General features: G+C 52.5%; 11 protein-coding genes across 11 annotated transcripts; 4 read left to right on the top strand and 7 right to left on the bottom strand.

The window, feature by feature from the left end:
• Positions 1–23: 23 nt before the first annotated feature.
• On the bottom strand, positions 24–1,159 carry CLUP02_11518 (proteasome component PRE3; the record flags this gene model as incomplete). The annotated part of the gene is made up of 6 exons (XM_049290486.1): positions 24–339; positions 442–682; positions 756–859; positions 918–932; positions 992–1,058; positions 1,126–1,159. The coding sequence occupies 6 exons, from the start codon at positions 1,157–1,159 to the stop codon at positions 24–26; spliced, it is 777 nt and encodes a 258-aa protein (XP_049147631.1).
• A 30-nt stretch (positions 1,160–1,189) lies between these two features.
• CLUP02_11517 (uncharacterized protein) lies at positions 1,190–1,513 on the bottom strand (the record flags this gene model as incomplete). Its single annotated transcript, XM_049290485.1, has 1 exon — positions 1,190–1,513. One exon carries the CDS (start codon positions 1,511–1,513, stop codon positions 1,190–1,192), a length of 324 nt encoding a protein of 107 aa, XP_049147630.1.
• A 338-nt stretch (positions 1,514–1,851) lies between these two features.
• CLUP02_11516 (Erv1/Alr family protein) lies at positions 1,852–2,660 on the bottom strand (the record flags this gene model as incomplete). Its single annotated transcript, XM_049290484.1, has 3 exons — positions 1,852–1,870; positions 1,944–2,312; positions 2,419–2,660. The coding sequence occupies 3 exons, from the start codon at positions 2,658–2,660 to the stop codon at positions 1,852–1,854; spliced, it is 630 nt and encodes a 209-aa protein (XP_049147629.1).
• A 1,100-nt stretch (positions 2,661–3,760) lies between these two features.
• On the top strand, positions 3,761–4,315 carry CLUP02_11515 (uncharacterized protein; the record flags this gene model as incomplete). The annotated part of the gene is made up of 1 exon (XM_049290483.1): positions 3,761–4,315. The coding sequence occupies one exon, from the start codon at positions 3,761–3,763 to the stop codon at positions 4,313–4,315; it is 555 nt and encodes a 184-aa protein (XP_049147628.1).
• A 1,473-nt stretch (positions 4,316–5,788) lies between these two features.
• On the bottom strand, positions 5,789–7,421 carry CLUP02_11514 (uncharacterized protein; the record flags this gene model as incomplete). Its single annotated transcript, XM_049290482.1, has 3 exons — positions 5,789–7,025; positions 7,081–7,150; positions 7,400–7,421. The coding sequence occupies 3 exons, from the start codon at positions 7,419–7,421 to the stop codon at positions 5,789–5,791; spliced, it is 1,329 nt and encodes a 442-aa protein (XP_049147627.1).
• Positions 7,422–10,700: 3,279 nt separating this feature from the next.
• Positions 10,701–11,792, top strand: CLUP02_11513 (uncharacterized protein; the record flags this gene model as incomplete). Its single annotated transcript, XM_049290481.1, has 6 exons — positions 10,701–10,823; positions 10,942–11,130; positions 11,202–11,281; positions 11,343–11,409; positions 11,478–11,591; positions 11,655–11,792. The coding sequence occupies 6 exons, from the start codon at positions 10,701–10,703 to the stop codon at positions 11,790–11,792; spliced, it is 711 nt and encodes a 236-aa protein (XP_049147626.1).
• Positions 11,793–11,846: 54 nt separating this feature from the next.
• On the top strand, positions 11,847–14,102 carry CLUP02_11512 (C2 domain-containing protein; the record flags this gene model as incomplete). Its single annotated transcript, XM_049290480.1, has 2 exons — positions 11,847–13,135; positions 13,193–14,102. The coding sequence occupies 2 exons, from the start codon at positions 11,847–11,849 to the stop codon at positions 14,100–14,102; spliced, it is 2,199 nt and encodes a 732-aa protein (XP_049147625.1).
• Positions 14,103–14,401: 299 nt separating this feature from the next.
• On the bottom strand, positions 14,402–15,039 carry CLUP02_11511 (uncharacterized protein; the record flags this gene model as incomplete). Its single annotated transcript, XM_049290479.1, has 3 exons — positions 14,402–14,619; positions 14,711–14,805; positions 14,867–15,039. 3 exons carry the CDS (start codon positions 15,037–15,039, stop codon positions 14,402–14,404), a joined length of 486 nt encoding a protein of 161 aa, XP_049147624.1.
• Positions 15,040–16,125: 1,086 nt separating this feature from the next.
• On the bottom strand, positions 16,126–17,531 carry CLUP02_11510 (uncharacterized protein; the record flags this gene model as incomplete). Its single annotated transcript, XM_049290478.1, has 2 exons — positions 16,126–17,106; positions 17,196–17,531. 2 exons carry the CDS (start codon positions 17,529–17,531, stop codon positions 16,126–16,128), a joined length of 1,317 nt encoding a protein of 438 aa, XP_049147623.1.
• Positions 17,532–17,655: 124 nt separating this feature from the next.
• Positions 17,656–18,378, top strand: CLUP02_11509 (uncharacterized protein; the record flags this gene model as incomplete). Its single annotated transcript, XM_049290477.1, has 6 exons — positions 17,656–17,708; positions 17,766–17,804; positions 17,889–17,916; positions 18,048–18,092; positions 18,150–18,193; positions 18,249–18,378. The coding sequence occupies 6 exons, from the start codon at positions 17,656–17,658 to the stop codon at positions 18,376–18,378; spliced, it is 339 nt and encodes a 112-aa protein (XP_049147622.1).
• Positions 18,379–18,663: 285 nt separating this feature from the next.
• On the bottom strand, positions 18,664–19,395 carry CLUP02_11508 (necrosis- and ethylene-inducing protein; the record flags this gene model as incomplete). Its single annotated transcript, XM_049290476.1, has 1 exon — positions 18,664–19,395. One exon carries the CDS (start codon positions 19,393–19,395, stop codon positions 18,664–18,666), a length of 732 nt encoding a protein of 243 aa, XP_049147621.1.
• Between the last annotated feature and the right edge of the window lie 892 nt (positions 19,396–20,287).

Here is a 20,287-nt window from a genome sequence, read left to right as displayed (position 1 = left end):
TTCCCACATTCAACTACTCCCACCTAGTGCTGCACTTTGTAGTCCTCATCGGGTAGGTACAGATGCCGCACGGCGCCCTTGGCGGTCAGGACGACCATGCGAATGACACCACCAGAGCTGCCATCCCACTTGATGGCCTCCTTGAGCGATCCTTTCACAAAGTCGACGGCCTCCTTCTCCTCCATGCCCTCCTTCCAGTGCTCGTCACAGTATCCGTAAATGTACGTCGAACCCGAGCCGCCAATGGCATATGACTGCTTGTGTAGGGATCCGCCGAGGGGGATGGAGTAGACCTGGCCGCCGTGTCGCTCGTCCCAGCCGGCAATGATGAGACCGGCGCTGTGAATCGTCTCGAGTTAGTTTTCATCCAGATGCTAGCGTCCCTATGTCCCATGGTCGCTCGGAGACACTTCCGCGAGAGCAGGAGGCAAGAGAACTTACGTCAAGCGATCCTTGTTGGCGTAGCAGACCTCCTGGAAGATGGCGGCGGCGGTCTGGGTCATGGGAGGCTTTCCGTTGCGCATGGCGTACAGGCCGAGCTGGTACTGGACAATGTCGGCGACGGCCTGGGTGTCGGCGGCGGAGCCTGACCGGCAGCACCAGATGGTGTCGTGGACTTGTGTGAGCTTGTCGGTGACTCGGTTGGCAATGTAGGCGCCCGTCGTTGTTCTGGAATCAGCACCTAGATGGAGTGACTCGTCGTCAATTGTACGTTCCTCGTATGGTCCCTGGTTGTTTGCCCCTCCAAAAGTGACCAATGTCTACAGTGGCCGCCGTGGGGGCGTATGCGTTTGGGAAGACATGTATGGGTAAATCTGACGTACCGAGAATAACACCGTCCTTGAAGGTGACTGCCATACTATCGCGAGGTGTCAGATGTATGCGGGAGGGGAGGGGCGATCGGAGGGGTAGCTTACATTGAGGTTCCAAGGCTACGACATAGGTTAGCAGTGGTTCTGTGGGGGGCCGAGGATGTAGCATCATCACTCACTTGACCTCTCCCTTCTTTAATCTCTCCATGTCGATGTGAATGCCGTCTGTCCGCCCGCAATCATCAGCTTCAGTGTTCCGTTATGGGGTGTGTGGTCCCGCAATAGCATCATCCAAGCTTCTGCCCGCCCGTACCTTCGTTCAGCTGTCCGGTGGTGGTGAACTCCATTTTGATGACTTATGTGTGGTGTGTATCTCGTTACTTTGTGTGAAAATTCGGTTTGTCGAGGGTTGGAGGTCGGAGGGAGGGGGGAGGATTCGGCGTAGATATCGAAGGGGGGTGGATTGGTTTGATGTGTCGTCGGTGGAAGGCTGAACGGAGCTTGACGAAGCTCAGGCAGCTCCAGAACGCGTTGGCCTTGCCCGCCCGGGTCGATTGGATGAGCCACGTGACTGCTGACATAATCAGTCGTTGGTGACGCGCGCAACGATGCCATGCGCATTGGAAGATACTGAGCTGATTTGAATTCAACGAAAAATGTGATCGTTTCACAAAATTCATATCGTTATACGGAAAATTCATCTTATGGCTTGGGTGTTTAGGGTCACAGTATCACCCTTTCAATAGCTGTTCAATGCTATTCCAGAGAGGCCCACGTGAGGATGATAGCTTATAGGATGGAGATTCTGCCACGAACCATAGATACTGGCATGTGAAATTTAACCCCAATACAGACGATTTCCGTTCCAACACAGATCAGAGCAAATGCGTCCAAACCTTCTAAATCAATTTGTTCCGCTGGATCCGGTGGTCATCCACAACGCCAGCCCAGGAAATGCATCTTTGTACAGGTATTCTTGTAGATATGGTACAACAGTCACGCGCCTCGGATATCCAAAACATATCGATCAATCAACACTTTAACCGCCCTTGGTCAGACTGCCATAATGTCAGCGAAAGAAGCCCCATGTAGAGCAATCCCAATGTCATTGCCACAAGCAACATAACTCACCCGTCCTTGGCCAGCTCAGCGCTGGGCTTATCACCACCGCCCTCCGTCTTCTTCTTATCCTCATCGCCGCACCCACAGTCGTAAAAGTCGCCAATCTTGTTACAGTCAAACAGCTCCTTCTTCAACCGGGTGTTGACCTCGTTGTGCACGAAGCAGGCCCAGCCCGCGGCAGCGTTACGGCTGCTCGTTTGGGGCGGATACTTTGCCAGCAGCTTGCGGAAGTGGGAGGCGCAGTCGCCGCAGGGGTAGAGGCGGGCAAAGAGCTGGATGTACGTCTTGAGAGCGAGGCTGTCGTCGGGAGTGGGCTTCTCGGGGAAGCGGGCCATCATGGTGTGGAAGAGCTTCCAGGAAGCGCGGCCGAGCTCGGCTCTGCGGGGAGGAGACTGTGTTAGCATAACCTTGAGAACCAGGAAGACCCGAGGGAACGGTCCCGGGATGTGGGTATTCTTCTCATGCAAGAGGGCGGGAGGCTTACTTTGCCGTCGCATTCTCCAACTTGGGCGCAATGGATTCGCCGGACAGGATGCTGCTCGAGATGTGGCCAAGATCGGGGGTGTCACCGCTCGACGATACGGAATCGCCCTTTAGGGGTACGGCGGCGGCCGGGGGCGCGGGGGATGAGGGTTCGCTGGTGCCACTCGAGAAGAGGTAGGAGACGCTGAAGAAGGCGACGACGGCCAGGAGGACCATGAGCGTGAGGTGTTGTCTCCGCGCCATGGTGGGCGATTGGCTGTCGCTTGACTTTTGGGGGGGCGACTTTGCAAAAGTCGAGGTATGCGCAGAGGTAAGTAATTCGGTAGAAGATAACGAAAGGGTGGAGGGAAGGACTGAAGAGAAGAAAGAATCTCCCGCAAAAAGGAGGATGCGAAACCTCGGACGGAAATCGCGTCGTTCTGGCAGCTTTTTGGTTAGGTTATCTGAGCTGACCGGGGCCAGGAAGAAAGCCTCCCCAAATAATCACCGACGAGGAGGGGAGATTTGGCGAGGGACGACAGGTTCGACCAGGGGGGTGGTTCATCTTTCAGACTTTCAGGAAGCTACAAGTACGTACTCCGTAGTAAGGGGACATTTGGTCGGCCCACGGCGCAGGGGTCGTCAGACGAGGCTATTTTGCTGCCGCCAATCCCGTCGCCGCAGTTTGGGCCCTGGCGCAGTCCGCCACAGTGGTGAGATTTCATAGCACATGGATGCCCCCCAAATTGCTCCAGATGCTTCAAATGGCCCCCCAAAATCCCATCTCTCAGAGCCCCAGAGGTGTCTCCTCAGGTTCAGGTTCCCCTCCAGCTCGCTTCAAGATTTGCTTATCTAATGCCACCAACGTTAGGGGTCATAGTCGCTGACGGTCGCTGATTGAATCGGCCCAGCCCTGTGGGATCCCTGGCCCGTGCAGCGTGCTACCCCTTAACTTTGATATTCGGGCCCACTCCACTCCCCTAACGCCTGGCAGCGGCCAGGGGTGCCGGCGACCTTCCCGCCCGCCGTCTCCAGTAAGGTACCTTAAGGTAAGCTGCAATTGCCAATTGCACGTTCAAAGGTACAAAATCCACTCATTTTAGCCTCATGAAAATGCAGCTATCTACTAACCAAAGCAATTCGCTCCATCAGGTGTTCCCCGGATGACTCATTTTCTCAGCCTCAACTCTAGATATCTCATAAGAAACTCAATAGCAACCTCATTCTCAGTTGATTCCATACCAGCATACCTCAATCTTTTCGAGTTTCCATTGTGACCACAAATCCAGCATTTCAGCCAGTACCATTATCCTAGAATTTGCTTTACCTTCTTCCATACCACAACACCAACCACCACAGCAAACATGGCAACCCCGATCTCAATCATTGTAGCCTCCAAAAACCCAGTCAAAGTCCAAGCCGCAAAACTCGGCTTCGAATCAGCCCTCCCAGACGCAACCTACACCGTCCGCGGCGTCAGCGTCCCCTCCGGCGTCCCAGACCAGCCCCTCACCGACGAAGAGACCCTCCGCGGAGCCCTGAACCGGGCCCGCAACGCCCGGGAGGTCGAAAAGGACGCAGACTACTGCATCGGCCTCGAAGGCGGCATCGACATGCCGGCCGGCCAGAGCGCCCCCATCATGAACTTTGCCTGGATCGTCGTCATCAGCCGCGACGGACGTGTGGGCAAGGCGAGGACCGGCGCGTATTACCTCCCCGAGGAGAGTGCTGCGCTACTGCGCCAGGGCATGGAGTTGGGGCACGCGGATGATTTGATCTTTGGCCAGACGAATAACAAACAGAGCAAGGGGTCTGTTGGCATGTTGACTGATGGTGTCATTGATCGGACGTCGTACTATCACCACGCTGTCATTCTAGCTCTGATTCCCTTCAAGAATAAGAATCTGACGTTTGTCTAAATGTCTGGGGCAACTCTTCCAGTGTTCTGATGTCTCTTTTGGTCTCTCTCAACAATTGATACCGAGGCAGATGAGATGTGCAGAAAACATGGGCTCAGCTGGAAGCTATCGTCCGGTTCTGCATACACTAGAGATGATCCTATCAAGTTCCAAGGATTCCAACGCACCAGACTCGGCCGACCTGATTGTAATCAATCGCTCTTGGGGCAGGCCAGCAAGGCCTGCTCTTGCCCTTACACAAAGGCATCATCTCGTAATTCCTACCAGTTACTTAAATACCTTACTACCCGTGATAGACTATGCAGATGTGCCACCGCATCTCGTCTTTGCGCAAAAGAATCTTGTCGCATCGATTGCACTCGATTACGACCTTCTGGGCGCCATTCACTATAAGGTGGGTAGACCTCTTAGACTACATATACCTAACTATAGCAGTTTTCTCCTCTGTGAACGCTCAATCTCGCGTTGTTTATTCGTCATCGAATCCTCACGTAGAACGTGCTTCCAAGGTTGAGGGAGACTTATATGTCCGATGGTATTTCTTGGATTCTTTTAAACAAGTTTCTTTATAGATACAGTTGACGGAACTCCCGTATCTTTCTAGTCTCTTTAATTACCTTCTACTTATATATGGTACGATCGTTCATGGGCTAGACATCCCAGTAAGTCCTGCTTACAAAACCGCTTTCTATGGAATCCCTTGAGTAGGTAGAGTTAGTCTTAGTCGATGACTGGAGTCCGACTCAAGGGCAAGCATTTGCAGCTCAAGTCGTCAATCACTTGCTCCTTGTTTTCACTTAGAACCTTCGGTATAGCTTCGTGTATTTGGTGCTTTGTTCTCACTCAGCTCATCATCTCCCCCGCACCGTTTACCGTACGGTCCGTACATCAAGTGGTTAAGTTGATGAGTTCTCAAGCAAGGCTCACTTATTAACTATTAAGCCCGTTCTAGTCCTCGACACCAGTTCGCCCAAAGGGGATTAATAACCATCTCTGGAGCATTCTGGCAAGACCTGATCTTGACCCTGGCCAATGTGTCACTATCTCCTGGACTGCCCAGTCAGCACGTCTGGATTGACCACCGACTCTATCCCACCAGAATACTCCATCATCTTCCTTCTGCGTTCGTGAGGGCAATGAAAAGGGGTCTTCTGGCGGTCCACCTCGATATGGAATCCCTCTGCGCGATATTATTCTCTATAGTGGTCGCGGCGAAGATGCCAGCGTATCTCGTCTTTGCGGGAAAGACTTTTCAAAAGAGGATATCTTGGTATGGATTGTACGAGACGTTTTCTTTGAGCCAGCACTTTAACCCTCTTTGGCCCCTTCTGTGATCGCTCGCTCACGCTTTGTTTATTCTCTGACGAATCGTCACGTTAAATCTACTGACGAGTGTCTACGGGAAAGCACTTCTTTATTTAGCTACCAAACAAACTCCAGAACCATCCCCAAGTCCTTCCATCCTAGGTATAATCACTGGGGGCAATCGAGAAGGGCCTGTTGGCGGCCCTTCTCGATGTGGACCCCCTTCTTTCCGTATCTTTTGCCGTAGTGAGTAAGGCGAAGATGCCAACGCATTTCGTCCTTACGCGAAAGAACTTTGTCGCATCGATTACATTCGATCGCGACCTTCTGGACGCCATCCACCATTCTCGGGAGCTCCCGGCAAGGGGGTCTTGGAGAGACCATTCTCAGGCCATAGTGCTCGGGGTCAGGGTCTGGCGTTCCGTCGTTGAACTGACAATACTCAATGTTCCTGTTGTGGGACCGTCTTCCGTTTCTTGCCCGAGGAGCTTGAACGTTGGCGGCCGGCTGAGGGCTATTGTCCTGTGCGAGCGGGTCGGGAGCGGCGGCGGCGTCCTGGGCGTCGTCTTGCTGAAGAGGGGCATCCTCGTTGTGGTCATGATGGTGCTGCTCCTGCTGCGGCTGATCGAATGCGTGGTTCTGGTGGACATGGTGATCATGCTGCTGGTGAAGATCTTGGTCGTGATGGCCCTGTCCATGAATATGATATCCATTGTCTTGCGCGTACTGCTGGAAAGGCATCCGCTGATACTCCTGGCCATCATTGTGCTGTTCCTCAGGATACTGGAGCTGTACGTCCTGATGAGGTATCTCCTGAGCCTGCATGTCGGCCATTTGCTCCCCATACTGCTCGAATCCCTGGTTGTTGTAATGCTGCCATTGCTCGTGCTCTTGAAGGAACATCGCGGGATCGCCAAAGTCGGGGAAGGGTGCAGGGATCGGGCCCAAGTCAGGGTACGGGATGTTGAAGCCGTCCTGGAGCAAGTTGTCGATCTGGCCGGCGTGGCCTGGCTGAATGTTCGCAGCGCCAGTCTGAAAGTCATAGATGTAATCGGGAAGCAGATCGTTGAAATTCGGGTGCGCGAAATCGCCTGCGGGAGCAACGTGAGGCTCGCTGAGAGCGTTTCCGGCCGGCTGAACGGCAATAATGGCCTGGTTCTGGAGCTCGGGGTCGATGGGAGCATAATGCTCGGCCTGGATGGCATCATTCTGGCCCTGCTGAGAAAACGGTCCCTCGACAGCGTTGTTGGCTTGCTGGGGAAGCACGACGTTCTGGCCTAGGTGCTCGACATAGAGCGGATTCTCGTGGGCGCCTTGAGCGGCCTCGTGGTAGTTGTCGTGAAGACGGGGACCCTCGATCTCGTTGTGGTCCGCCAGAGCTTCGGCCGGGTAGGCTTCCTCGGGCCTATATTTCTGGCATCAGAAGAGGATATTTTGAGCGAGACTCGGGGTGAACTTACGGGACGTACTGGTAAGCACCAGCCATTCTGGCCCTGTCTGCCTGGTAGTACTCTAGGCGCTTGCGCTCCTCTAATATACATCGTCAGCATCTCTCCTTGCACCTCAAAGCGACGGGAGGCCAATCTCCCATGGCCTCTGGGGCCGAGAGACCGGTGTCTGGTAGCCAAGGATCGAGCTGCGAGGAGGGAGAAGAGAGTTCCTTTTATACCGCGATCGAGGTGGAAGCCTCAGAGGCAGTGAACCAGGGGCCCAATGCCCTCGATCAGAATTTTGAGGGGTCCAGAAACACCGGAATGAAAGAAAGGTTGGCAGACTTACCCTCGTGGTACTGCTGGTCCATCTTGAATGGACTTTTTGATGTGGATGTGGAGGAGAAGTTTTGTTGACAAGGCTGAAAGGGAAAGAAAGCCCTTTATGACCGCTTGCCCCGCCTAGCTCTCGCCGTATTCGTTGTGGATAATATCATGGGCTACGGGATAGGGCGAGATCGAAAGGGGCGGGAGCTAGGAAGGGAAGAGGGGTGGACGAGAAAGGCAGCACGGGAGACAGAGGCAGCACGGGGAATAGAGGCAGCACAGGAGAGAGAGGCAGCACAGGAGAGATAGGCAGCACAGAAGAGAGAGGCAGCACAGAAGAGAGAGGCAGCACAGAAGAGAGAGGCAGCACAGGAGAGAGGGGCAGCATAGGAGAGAGAGATAGCATTAGAGAAAGAGATAGTATTAGAGAAAGAGATAGCATTAGAAAAAGAGATAGTATTAGAGAAAGAGGTAATATAGTAGACTAAGATAGCACGAGAGAGAAAGATACTATAAGAGAAAGAGGTAACACAATAGAGAAAGGTACTATAAGAGAGAGAGGCAGTACGGAAATAGAGATAGTAAAAGAAAGAGAGGTAGTATAAGAGAAAGAGATACTATGGGAGAGAGATATAGCGTAAAAAGGAGAGATAGTACGGGACTAGAGCAAGAGATACTATAATAGAGAGAGGCAGCACGGGAGATTAAGATAACACTAGAGAGATAATACAAGACAGAGAATTGAAGTTAAGGAGAGAGACGATATCAATGACGTAGTATATAAAAGGTAGTAACAGAGGGACTAGGAGGAAGAGATAGTATAAGAGAGATAGTATAAGCGAGACCGCACAGGAGAGATAACATAAGAGAGATAGCATAAGAGAGATATCATAAGGATAACATCGTAAGTGAGAGAAATAGCACAAGAGAGAGATAATATTAGAGAGGCAGGACAAGAGAGACAGCGCGAGAAGATTCCAGTACAGGAAAGGCAGTACGGAAAAGGGGCACGAGAAGGCAGCACGACAAATAGGGAGAAAAAGACAGCATGAGAAATAGGATAAGATTTAGGAGAACGCAGAGGGCGAGAGCTTCCAAAGGCTGGTCCAAGGCAGTGAATAGCATCATTAAGCATAGGTAGCATAGCCTTACAGGGCGAGAAGTGGGAGGGCCGAGTGATCCTCAAGAGTAGGAGCCAGACAGGACTGTTGCCAGGCCGTGAGAAATCACATTAGATATGCAGTGGGTCGAGAGCAAGTGGCCGATCTGCCATGCCTTATCCTGAAGCCGATTTGAGGACTTGTTCGGTGCAGGAAGACCTATTTCCATGACAGGCAGAGATCATTTCGCAGGCGGCTGCCAGGTTACCAATCATATCATGAGCAAGATCGAGGGATAGACAGCCATAAAGGTCAATAATTGATGAGAAAGAAGGCTTTCCGAGGCTATAGCGAGGCGGTCATGACTGACAGGGAAATTCGATTCCTCTCAAATCCATAAAGTGCATCATCAGGTAGTGAAAATTATCTTAGGGTATGGTCTAAAGTGAGGGCGAGGCGGGTAGAAGGGTTCCGATGAGAGAGGGAGCTCCCGGAAACTATTACTAGGCAGTGAAAGTAATAGTTAGGCTTGATATTGAGACACTGCAAGGTCAAAGTGAGAAGATTGGTCTCAAAGAATGGTAGCTTTCAGAGATGGTTGTCAGGCAGCGATATGTCTTATGGATGGGACGGGCCCGGGAGAAAGAGGGAAATTTCTATCTCCCGGAAGTTCATCATTGGCACCGTCGGGCCCGGACTAGGGAAAGGGCTGTAACTTTGGAATGAGATTGATCTGGGTAACGGCTTTGAAAGATAGTTGTAAGCTTATTCGCATTGGTGAGACCTGCCATTATCACTTGCTTGTTCGTGAATTGCTGTATTAATAGGGTGAACAACTCTGGACAGGGCTAGGGAAAATGAATGCAAGATCCTGCAAAGAAAATTGGTAGAGAGGAATAGTTGGATGGGGCAAGATAGAGATTCTCTTCACCTGAAAGGGAATCGAATGGTCAAGTCCTTTCCAGGTACGAAGGTGATTATAAAAAAATCAGGGCACATCATGTTGAAGAAAAGTGGACATGACCTCGAAGGTTCGAGTCTGGGCTAGAAAGAAATGATGTCTTGGAGTGAGTCAAAGATGATGATGATATCTCCTTTATTGATACGATGACATGACGCTTATCAAAAATACACTTGAGATGCCTCTGTAATCCTGATGTTGCGATATTCTGTGGAGGGTACAAGTACTATAGTAAGGTACCTATGCGCCATCCTGCAATTGGCCAATCTGACATGAGATGGATTTGTGGGGACGTCTCGCCATTCGAGCTCATGAATGGATGAGACAACATCAAGAAAGTGAAGAATAAATGCTCAAAGCAATCCTCAACGTTTGTAGACGTTCCAATCAGCATGCTTTCTGGAGTGTCGGTGTCAACAAGAACCCGGAGCGGAGCGGAGTGGCCAGGCCGAGTTTCAGTGGAGCAGCGCCGAGACAATCGGAACGGACTGTGCCGGAGACGGGAATGCAGCGCAGGGCCCCGGGCGGCAGATCAGCTAATCAAGTGGTCCTACCTTAAATCTTGGCAGGGCTCAGGAAAAGAGACAGGAAAAAAAAATGGACGAGAAGCCGGATGGTCGGCAAGCTGGTGAGACCTTGTGTCACGCTTGTTCACCTTATCTTGGTTGTTGCCATCATCTCTCCACATAAGATTTGCGCAGATGCTGGTCTTCTTACGTACTGGTGGTCCCGGTGGGCGACTGCAGCACCTGTCATGCAAGGGGAGCGGCACAATGTTTACCAAGTTTACTGTAGGGTAATAAGAAAAGGCAAAGTTGGAAAAGGCTCGTGATGGTGAAACGCTGCGAGTGCTGGCGGCAGCATCCCGGACATGGCCGGCTATGGCGCATGGAAGCTTACTGTGCTTTACCTTACTTCAAGGCTCATGGCTCAAGGCTCGAGGAACTTATGCCTGCTGATGGCCGGAATGGGGGCTCGAGATTAGGATGGCAATTGGCTCAGCTGGGCAGCATGACCCCGGCTTCGACATCTTCTAGCCGCACCCTCGACGCCAAATCTTGGAGGGGCCCATGACGTCAGGCGCAGGCGCGAGTTGCATGTTGCTTGCGACGCTTTGTTGATCTTGCTGCGTTCTATGGTTCCGTATCTTATTCTTTTCGTATTGTGTGATGCTGAGTGGGTGTGTAGGTGCTCACTATGCTGAGATGTTGGCTCGGTTTCTCTCTCTCTCTCTCTCTTTTCCTTTACTCCGTACCCATGCCATGCCTCTAATGATGATCTATCTGTACAGGGGAACAGAGGCTGAGGATATGAACAGGGGGCAGGGTCCCTTGTTTTTCGCAAAGAGTCCTAGTCTCTATTCGTACTATGCCTACACGAACGGAGTAGCTAGCTAGCTCGCGCAAGAGTCAAGGATCACGTCTAACCCAAAAGAGGGCAATTTTGATGGTTTGGACTGCGGCCTGTGATTTCCCTCGGACCCCGTCTCTGTTACCCCCCCAGCCCCTCGCATCGTCTTGTCTGTCTGGTCAGTGGTCTGGTCTGGTCTGGTCTGGTCTGACTGAGTCTTTCTCTTCCTTCTCGCTCCATCCGGTTACCTCCCATTTCAAAGCTTCTTTTCTCTTTTTCCTTCCTCCAAACAACTCTCTCCTGCCATCGTCATATCTTGTTCTTTTGGATACCCCCTTGGCCGTCAGCATAGATACTTCTCCTTCAAACACAACAGACGAATAAGCGCCATCTACCTTACCTTACCTACCTAGTACCTCGAATCCCCTTGTCACCTCGGCCAGCGCATCTTCTTCAACAAACCAACGTTCCTCCCGCCCGCCGCCAAAGCTTCGTTTCGTTTGCAAGCGGACACCACGGACCCCATGCCAAGCTTTTGGTGATTCCCCCCAAAGACATCATTGGACACAGCTCTCCAAACCCAAACTCGGTTCCCGGTTCAAGCTCAAGCTCATCGTAGAAGTGAAGTGAAGCTTAGCCCAGCTTTGAGAGAGAGACAGAGTGACTGAGAGCTCGCACTCGCACTGAAGAAAGACACAGCAGCGCGCTGCCCCTCCACGATTTGGGGGGATCGACACTCTCGGGTCTTGGCAACGGCCACCACGGCGCTGCAGGGTTTTTCTGACAGGATCTGGCGCTATTCTGTTCGCTCCATCTGCGCCCTACAGATTCTGAGAAATTGAGATACACGAGAGAGAAAGACACAGGGACTTGTCTCTTCCGCAAACCAACACTTGCCGGGGTTCCCAACGCCTCCTCCGGCCCCCCCGACGGGCGCATTTCAAGCCACCATCGCCGTCGCTGCTGTCGCTGTCTGTGTCGCGATCGCAGACATTCTCCCGTAATTCCAATCAAAGTATTTCTTGTTTCAATCGCGCACTATAGCCACCATCCGCACCATGTCGGCCGCCGACGAACAAAGGCCCAACGGACACCCACATTCCGCCGACCCGTCCACCTCTGCCGCCGCCGCCGAAACTTCCACCACCACGGCCACAACTTCGGCGCCACCAACAGATCTCGGCGCCGCCCAGCCTGCGACAACAACAGCAACAACCTCTGAGCCGATTGAGAACCTCAACGGCCACACGGTGAATGGCACCGCAGCCGACGGTCCCTCGACAAACGGCCACGCACCCAATGGCACAACTCACTCCCCGGCGGCCCTCAACGGCAATGCCACCACCCACGATGCGCCGGACTTGAACGGGCACTCGTCACCTTCATCCTCGCCCAACGGCGCGCCGGCCGCCGCCAACGAGCAGATCACTGATGGCACAGCCCCATCAACAACAACAAACGGTGGGCCGCCAACCAACGAACATGAGCCCAAGCACGGAGAGGGAGCAGCCCTCGAGAACAAGATCGAGGGCGTACAGAACCCGGATGCTAACGGTCACAAGCCGCCCCACGAGAAGCCCCATCACCACTCTAGCGATCTCAAGGGCCTCTACTCCGAGGGCAAAGAAAAGGTCAAGGACAAGACCAAGCCCTCTGGCGGCTTCGACCCGACACCCTTACCCGACGCGCCTCCCGGCTACACCGTGCGATTCATCTTCCACAAGGCGAGCAACCTCCCCGCCGCCGACATTGGCACCCAGTCCTCCGACCCTTTTATCCACGTCACCCTCCGCGCCGCCGTTCCGAAGCGCCACAAGGAAGACCCAGACCTCACCCTCCGCACCCAAACCATCCGGAAGACGACGGAGCCCGTCTGGGATACCGAGTGGGTGGTGGCCAACGTCCCCGCCGACGGCTTCATCCTCAAATGCCGCCTCTATGATGAGGACTGGCCCGACCACGACGACCGTCTCGGCAACGTCACCGTCAGGGTGCCCCACGTCGGTCCGGACTGGAAGGGGTATCCGCGCCCCGGCCAGGAGTTCACGGCCAAGAAACGCATGGGAAGCAAGCGGGCTTACTTTGTCAAGGCCATCACCAGCCACTTTGACCCGCGCGTTGATATGTCCCCCAGGCTGTGGATTAGTATGGAGCTCCTAGGACAGTCTGACCCGCCGCACGCGCAGATGTGCACACTCGGGCCGACCACCTACTTTAAGCACTTTAGTCCCATGATTGGCCGTCTTACTGGTATCAAGGTCAACCGGGACGAGGAGAACGACGCGCGGTCCGATTTGTTTGACGAGGCCGAAAACAAGGAAAAGGACAACAAGACCCAGAAATACGAGTAGGTTTCATCTCCCGACACCGTCCTGCCAAACACGTTGTTAACACGCCGTCACAGCTTCCAGTCAAACGAGATGCAGCTCTCAGGACCCGTCCCTCCCGAACTCTACCACCGCTACGTCGAGTTCCGCCCCATGATCGGCCTCATGTTCGCAAAGAGCGGCCTGCGCGGCCGCATCCTCAACAAGGCCCTGCACAAGCAGCACAGCCGCGTCTACAACTTTGACAGCTCGACAGAGTACGGCGTCTTCAAGGCCCGCTCCGAGGAGGCCGCGCTGCAGTTCCTCAAGCTCGTCCACTTTGACCAGGGCGGCCGCATCTTCACCTACGTGCTGACGCTCGACGGCATGTTCCGGTTTACGGAGACGGGTAAGGAGTTTAGCATCGACATGCTTAGCAAGCATACCATGCACAGCGACGTCGAGACGTACATCGCCTGCTCGGGCGAGTTCTTCATCCGGCGCCTCGAGAAGCCCGATGCGTCGGAGGAGGCGGACCCGCCTGAGCGGACGCACCCGACGGAGGAGCTGCCCAACGGCCCGCCGAACGAGCACCCGCCGCATAACCCGTCGTACTACCAGCTCTACATCGATAACGACTCGGGCACCTACCGACCAGACAAGTCGATCCTGCCGAAACTCAAAGAATTCCTCGAGGCAAACTTCCCCGGGCTGGGCATCGTGGTGATGCACTGCGAGGACGAGAAGCTGCAGAAGCTCAAGAAGGAGCAGGTCGAGGCCAAGAAGAAGGAGGGCAAGATGATCAACATGGTGGCGCGGAGTCCCAGCTCGAGCTCGCTCAGCTCCAACGAGAGCGCGCTGGAGCACATGGACCAGGCGGGATATGATGGCGAGCCGGTCAAGAGTACGACGCAGAAGGCGCTTGATGCGCTGGAGGACCCGAGTAGTCTGAAGAGGATGCTGAAGCCGGGGCATCATGGAGGAGGGGAGAGTTCGACGGCCCATTAATGGTAGGGGTTGTGGGTATGGGTTTTTTTTGACGTTATATCTTTGATACCTTTTGAGTTTGGATTTACCGCAACGGTACGGCGTTGACTATTTCTACTTGGATATTCCCCGTCTTTGGACATTGCTTTACTTGGATCAGAGACTGGATGGTCTGCAAGATCGACTATAATTGAATTTCACAATATCGCTGCTACCTTAACTAAAAGAAAGTACGAATCTCGTTGCAATTTCATTTCGTGACCACATCTCGCAACATCGAACTCGAGGTCTTCCGCCTCATTGCTGAAAGGGATCGAAGTCTAGACTCTGCGCCCTCTACGAACCCCAGGCCATCCCGGGCTCGGATTGGGACGCGGAAAATCAGACGCCATGTTGGTCTCCTTCTGCCGGTCGCCAAAGTAGGTGTTGGCCGGGAACTTGTTCTGGCTGACGCAGTTGGGGTTACACTTGTCGAGGGGTCCAGACTTGCCGCGGGTGAGGTCGAGAACGTATGTATCGTCCTTGCAATCGGGGAGGACTGTGTCATTGTGAGTATCGTTAGCAAGCAGCATGTTTTAGGACATATGAGGATGTAGGCATTGAATTCCTAGGAATCTGGTTGGGCCTACCCTTGAGGTCGTTGAAAGGGATGGTGTTAAGGTAGCAATCTTTGAACTGGGTCGAGTAGGCCGTGTAGAGGCCGTTGTAGTTCCAATACCAATTCCTTGTTTTCTCATCAGTAATCTCAGAGCTATTGAGCCAGGGTCAGGAAGACTTTGATGTACTTATTGGTGTTGTCGGCAGCGCAGCCCATCATGATGAGGGCACCAGCGGGCCCAGTCTTGACGAGCTCGGACTTGGTGTCCGGGCAGCAGTAGGTTTTGACTTCGGCTGTGGCCGTACAGTTGAGGGAGGCGAGGGCGCCTGAGATGGTGGCTGCGATGATGATGGACTTCATGGCTTGTGGTTTTGAGTGTTTGGTTTAGTTTGTTTGGTGCAGGCTTTTTATCATCTGTCTCAAGACGCTTAAACACTCTATTTATACTCAAAATAATGGAGACTCAAGACATGGCTGTCAGATCCTTAAACGCAATTAGCATTACGGCTCACGCCGGCCAAGCGAGTATGCGGGATCGAGCTGATGGTAATATTCAACTACCGAGTTTGCGGGGATTAAGCCTATTGCCTCTTTCATCTTCCCAGAGACAGTTCATCTATCATGGTTCATTTAGAAGCTACCGCAAACGGCAATTCGCCAAAACGTTCAGGACAAGTTGGGGGTTCTCAAATTGAAATGGGGAGGCGCCAAGACGAGGATCTCCATATGCCAACCGGTTGTTCACCTGCAGATATTTGCCGGGACTTCATACATCGAAAGTTCCGATGCTACGTTGAAGTGTACCCATCCCGCATTTAAGCTAGAGGCGAATAGATGTAGCATTTATGAGTGTAGAAGACCAGCAACAGTCGAATTGTGACAGTTTCGCGCGGCATAGTAGATATGTGCGCCGGATGAACTCGATCTTTGAAACGGCAAAGTGCCAGACTTAGTCCAGGTGAGGCTACCTTGTTGTCATGGATAACAACAGGTTTGATGGTATTGCGGTGTAGAATTACCCAATGAAACGGATCTGAGTACTAGGTCAAAGAGCAGATGATCCCTTGGAGCGGAAAAAGCTCCTTTGGTAAGTGACGATATTCATGCCAAGACGGGTTTTGCCTGAATTGCGTGTATTGTGAACACCACCTTCCAGTTGGAAACTGACCGGTCAAATGGGTTGCCACTCTGGGTACCCAGACAGCGAAGCAGACCGTTACTAGGATTGAGTTACAACTGGTTCAAAGAAAGGTGGTTCTATCTCCCCTGATCTATGGATGAAGGCACGGCTGGAGTGAGATGGTTGACGTAGTTGTTTTTGAAAGATAATTTCCGAAGATTCATCCTCACATTCTGACGTGCTTCAGACGAAGAGAATAAGGACAGTCATCCTAAAGTATCATCACGACACAACTAGGTTTACAGACGACTCTACCCATGATCAGCCTACAAATCTCCCGATCTACGCAACACAGTAAACTCCGCAACAATAAACCCAACATATCCAATCAACATAATACCACCCACCACCCGCTGAATAGTCCTATTCAACCACATCGACCCCGTAAATAGTGCAGTACTACCCCATAGAACAGCTAACTCAGCGCCCGATACGCTCCCCGCGCTCCCCAACGCCCCCTCCGTGCCAACCATGACGATACCCAGGCAGAGAGTCAGCAAGAAGACGTTGCTGCCTACCGTGTTAGCAACCAAGATGCCGCCGTGCCCGCGCTGGCCGCTGAGCACGGCGATGAACTTCTCCGGCAGGGTTGTGCCAATGGCGAGGACGACGATACCGAAGAGCACTTCGGAGGCACCGAGGGCGTCGGCAATGTTGGTCGCTGCGTGGGAGAGGATGTAGCCTGAGAGGCAGATCGCGAGGAAGCCGGCGAAGAGGTAGGCGATGTGGTAAGTTAGCCCGCGGCGACGGCGCAGGAATCGGTCCGAGGGACGGAGGAGGGGTTGTCGCTCGCCGTCGGTGTCGTTAGTTTCTGGTACAGGTTGCGATGCTGGAGCGCGGCTATTTCTCCGAGAAGAAATGGAAGAGTCTGAAGAACTGGATGAAGTGTCATCTCCATCGCTAGAGCTATCGCTGTCTGAACCTTCTGGTGCTATCAGCGTTCCTCGGCTAATTGCCCATCCTATCGATAGTAGGTAGACCACAAATACAACAACCAAGACGATGCCGGTGACCCGCCAAAGGAGCGTACGTGGCAAGTACGTGATAGGAATGACAGCAGTCGTAATAACGAGCAACAGCAGCGAGTAGATGCGCGCGCTGCGATCAAACTCCACCGCGTCCCCTTGCTTGCGGAAAATGAGACCCAGCGAAAATGCGCCGAGGATGTTGGAGATGGCTGAGCCGACAATGTTGCCGAGTGCGAGCGAGGCGCGGCCTTGCGCCAGCGCGCTGACGACCACGGCGAGCTGGAGATGTATTGTGAGTCTAGGCTGTTCTCCGAGAGAATGATGTGGTTGACAAGATGTAAAGAGAGTCAGGATGAGGCGGGGCTTACTTCTTCCCACTCGGCGCCGGCGGTGATTAGGGCGATGAGGGTGTCCGGGATGCCGGTGCGCCGAGCGACGATGGCCGTGTTGTCCACGAACTTGTCGGCGCCGGCCTCGAGAAGGAAGAGGGTGCTGACGAAGACGGCCACATTGTAAGCCACCACGCCATTAATTGACATCTCAAAAACGCCGTGAGATGATGAGATTGAATTAGGAATTGCTGCAATCGATCCGTGCTTCAACACGGGTGATGAAGTTGAGAAATAAGAGGAAGTAAACGTCTCCGCCGAAGACGGGATGAAGGGCGGGACTGACTCGTCGGAAGACGTAGATTCACCCGGCATGGGGAAATGATGTTCTCGGCATTAATGAAGACCGAGCCGACGAAATTTCAATTGTCTGGACCAATCAGTATTATTCGTGTATCAAGGTGTCTGATGTACAAAATTGTCAAAAATAGCCTGTGTAATGTTGTCAAAGTTCCTTGAATCAATTGTCAGGCTGACTGTGATTATCCGAAAGTATGAGCTGGGCCCAGCATGTCGGAAGAACTACCTTATCTTGTGATGAACGAATAGTGAGGCTAATGAAGCTATTGAAAGATCAGAGATTGAATCGTAAGTTGTATATTTCTGGCCGTGATTGTTTGATATTACAATGAGTTACCTACCTAGGAATAGGGGCCAGCTCAATTCGCCCAGGCCGAGAGAGGATACCGAAAGTCATATTGTCAGAAATTAACATGATTTTATGAAGATTGATGAAAAAGAAATACTGAAGCCTAGTCGTTGCAATATCGAATTTATTTTTCTTTGAGCATTACGTAGATAAATAGGTTGCGGTCCTTCGACATCGGATAGCTGAAGGATTCGTTTCAACTGTTGGGCATAAAATCCACGGAGAAGGTGAGCAGAATTTAGATCAACCAAACACATCGGAAAGTCAATCGACTCCCGTCTGAGATCGGCAAGATAACGGATCTTCGCGCTGAAGTTCCCTATGTTATGTGGATACAGGCCGAGAGGTCGGGCCATCTCGTGTCTCATGCACAGCGCATGAAGTCAATGGAGGGCAGAAAAAGCTGCTGACAATTTGCCAGCCTCTGATAATCAACACTGGCATTTCAAGATTTCGGAACAGTGTCTCTACACACGTCAACCGAAGGCGCTTTTTGAAATTGAAACATTATAGATAAGAGAAATTTGAGTTAAGAACTCAACGAAGCGCATACTTGGCATGCATTGTACTCCTGATAGAGTATGAGAGTCCGGCATGTCACAACAACTCAATGTCAATCGTTACATTGCAAAGTTTTGAAAGAACAACTCAGACTCATCGTATTGGAAAGATAGATCAGAAATAGCTAGCTAATGAAAAATGAACCCAAATTCACAACAATGGTTGACCAAAGAACACATTCGTAAAAATCGTAATGGAGCGCCCATAAAGCCGTTATGTCATGTATATAATGCCCATCTATTTGAGAGCCTCGCGGACCTTGCTCTCGAAGCTCCCATCCTTGAAGGGAACGTTGGCCTTTCCAAAGTTGGTATCCTGAAGAGCGGTCTTGGCGGCGGCGGGGAGAGCATCCCAGTCGGAGATGGGGTAAGTCTTGCCCTTGGTTTGAGTGAACTGAAGCTCGTGGTTGGTCGGGAAGGTGGTGAAGTATTCAACCTTGGCGCTGTTACCGTCCATGGGCGGAGCGCCGTTGGCCTTGCTGTAGCCGCTGTGGCTGGAGGCAGCTCCGCCGATGATCTTGGGGGTAGCCGCGGCTGGGTCGTCGATCTGGAGGACAATGTTCTCCCAGTCGTGGCGGTGGCCTCCGGCGACGTCACCGCCGGTGGGGTGGTCCTTGGGAAAGTACCAAGAGTACATGATGACCGTCTTGCCGTCGACTGTGCCGGCGCGGGCATACGTTTGACCCTTAGACTGATCGCGGCAGCCGCCGGTGGAGCTGCCGGTGTCCTGAAGACCACCGCTGGTATCACCGTTATCGGCAACGGCGGGATATGGCTGGCAACCGTGGGCGATGTGGAGAAGGGGGTTGAAGGTCTCGATGACCTTGCCGAGGCCGCCAGTCTGGATTCTCTGGGCGACGGGGCTGATGGAGTCGTGAGCCACAACGGCGCGGGACTGAAGGAGCTCAGTAGGCGCGGCTGCAACGGCGGCAGCGAGGGCCAGGATGTTGGAGACCTTGAAAGAAACCATTGTGAAAGTTAAGGAATCAAATGAATGAAAAGTGAATGTGGGTGTGCTGTAAAGCGAATGAAAGTTGAGTCTGAGTGAAAGGAAGGAAATTGATGCGATGAATGAAGAAGAAATGATAGCTTTGGAAAAGGACGAAGGCTTGCTCTTTATACTCGAATATCTGATGATGATGATGCTTTGCTTGTATGATGTCTTGATTACTATCTTGAAGATCACCAAAGCATCTGCCAAGGAGCTGAGCATTAATAATCCTCGTCTCACGTTGAAAATAGCAATTAAACAAACTTCTAGACGTCTTTAGTTGGCCTGACCAAGTTGAGGGCCGTGGGTGGCATCAAGGCCAACCAGTCGCCAGAACACGATGTTTAACCAAGCCTTCCGAGATTGAGGCCTGTCTGATTTTGACGTTCAAGACTCCATATTGGGGGCAGTGAATATTCAGGGGAAAAGTATGAAGGTCTTATTGAAGACCTTCTAAGGCAATGAAGACAAGGTCGTTAGTCTTACCGGACTCTCGGCGCGGGTTTCGATTGCTCGTGACGTCCGAACACCTTTCGGTTAGATGGCTCCATGAACCTCATATTGATTGATCCAAGACTATCTCAAAGCCATTTTGGGCTGGTGCGGCTCGGCGGACGGCCATTCTGAACAAGGCCGATAATACTACCTACCTAATTCTGCTCTGTAGAGCTGAACCATACTACCTGGCTCTGCAGTAAAGAGCTGAACAAGTCAAGGCCAGTCACTCAATGCATTGTTTCTTGGCACTTTGCCCCTCTGTGTATGTTACGTCCCCCACACGCACCCAGCCCTACTTGTCGGATTGGAAGTCTAATTCGACCGCGGCATACAGCCGACTACGCAGGGGCCAATTAGGGGCCCTATTTAGGAT

The sequence above is a fragment of the Colletotrichum lupini genome, chromosome 6 (assembly GCF_023278565.1).
Source record: "Colletotrichum lupini chromosome 6, complete sequence".
NCBI classification, from domain to species: Eukaryota; Fungi; Ascomycota; class Sordariomycetes; order Glomerellales; family Glomerellaceae; genus Colletotrichum; species Colletotrichum lupini.
Note: the sequence above shows the minus strand (reverse complement) of the source record. Positions and strands in the feature narration are given on the sequence as shown.